General features: G+C 36.9%; 1 protein-coding gene across 1 annotated transcript; it reads left to right on the top strand.

Moving 5' to 3' along the window:
• Nucleotides 1-57: 57 nt before the first annotated feature.
• On the top strand, nucleotides 58-836 carry LOC106456083 (dynein heavy chain domain-containing protein 1-like; the record flags this gene model as incomplete). The annotated part of the gene is made up of 3 exons (XM_013908257.1): nucleotides 58-183; nucleotides 315-591; nucleotides 709-836. Coding segments are annotated over 3 exons (531 nt in total), but the record flags the coding sequence as incomplete, so codon positions are not given.
• Nucleotides 837-1210: the final 374 nt, after the last annotated feature.

Genomic DNA, 1210 nt, shown 5'->3' with positions numbered 1-1210 from the left:
TAGTTAAATTCTAAGCAATCTAAGCAAAATTATAAATCAAAATTTTTCCTTTGACAGGTGAGGGAATTTGTGAAGGTCTTGCCTGACAAACAGAAACATTTGGAGTACATTCAGTCTCTTCAAAACACGATTTGCATGAACTATAGGAATATGACAGAGGCGGAGCTGACTGTGGAAGAAAAGGTCTGAAAGCAAATGCAAAGAAATGGCAAATACGCTATAAATAACCACAATATTAAGCGTATCATGGCTTTACATGGGATGTGAGTGTGCTCGGGTAACGCGTCGTGCTTCTGTTTGTGTTTTATATTTAGATGCTGAACTTGTGGAATTGCTTTATTCCCCTGTTGAAGGAAGCAGACGACCTTGTTTGCCGCCATCATCCTTCAATGGCTAAAGCACTGGACATGATGTTCTCATTTCTGTTCTGTGACCTTAAAAATATCGTCTCTGACTCTACATCTGGACCCTTCCTTGATCCTTGCCAAAATGCCAAAGAGATGATGTCCAAACTGAACTACATGTGCATGCATGTAAACACTCTCAGTGCAAAGCTGGACCTGCTTAGTAGGAGCAGTCAACAGATGGGAGGTGAGATGATGCTGTATTTTGAATATTTGAAGGATTGAAAGGTTTGGTTTGGTGAAGATTAAACAAACAGGTGCTTACAAAAAGCATGTTTATTCTCTCTATTCTGCTTCCTATTAGAACATACTATAGATCTCACCGTATTGACCACAGATGTTCAGAAGGTCATAGCCCGCAAAGACTTGTGGGAACTGATAGCAGTCTATACTACATGGCTGGAAGAATGGAAGCCAATGGTTTTTAGTGAGGTAACATGAAATCAACCCTTTTCTCTGTTAAACATATTCAGAGTCAAGAACCGCCTCTCATGTTAATGAGATGACATATTTATTTCTTTGTACAAAAAAATTGCAATGGGGTATGTCAATCACAGGTTACCCCATGATACAGTCATGTAAGGCTATGCTAAATGTACATAATGGTTAAAATCATTTTTGATGCTTCTGTACTGGTTAATCCACCAGTATGTGCAAGCCCATTAATCAAAATGATACTTTTACTGCTAAAATAGAATTAATGTTATATGTGAATTTTTTAATCTGCTGTTTTACAAAAAAACTGTAAAAAATAGTAAATCAAATTATTATTTTTGATCAAGACGCCAAATTACACTTATTTGCTA

Source organism: Pundamilia nyererei, unplaced genomic scaffold (assembly GCF_000239375.1).
Source record: "Pundamilia nyererei isolate P.nyererei 1_Seehausen unplaced genomic scaffold, PunNye1.0 scaffold05882, whole genome shotgun sequence".
In the NCBI taxonomy this organism is placed as follows: domain Eukaryota; kingdom Metazoa; phylum Chordata; class Actinopteri; order Cichliformes; family Cichlidae; genus Pundamilia; species Pundamilia nyererei.
This window is presented reverse-complemented; position numbering and strand designations above follow the sequence as displayed.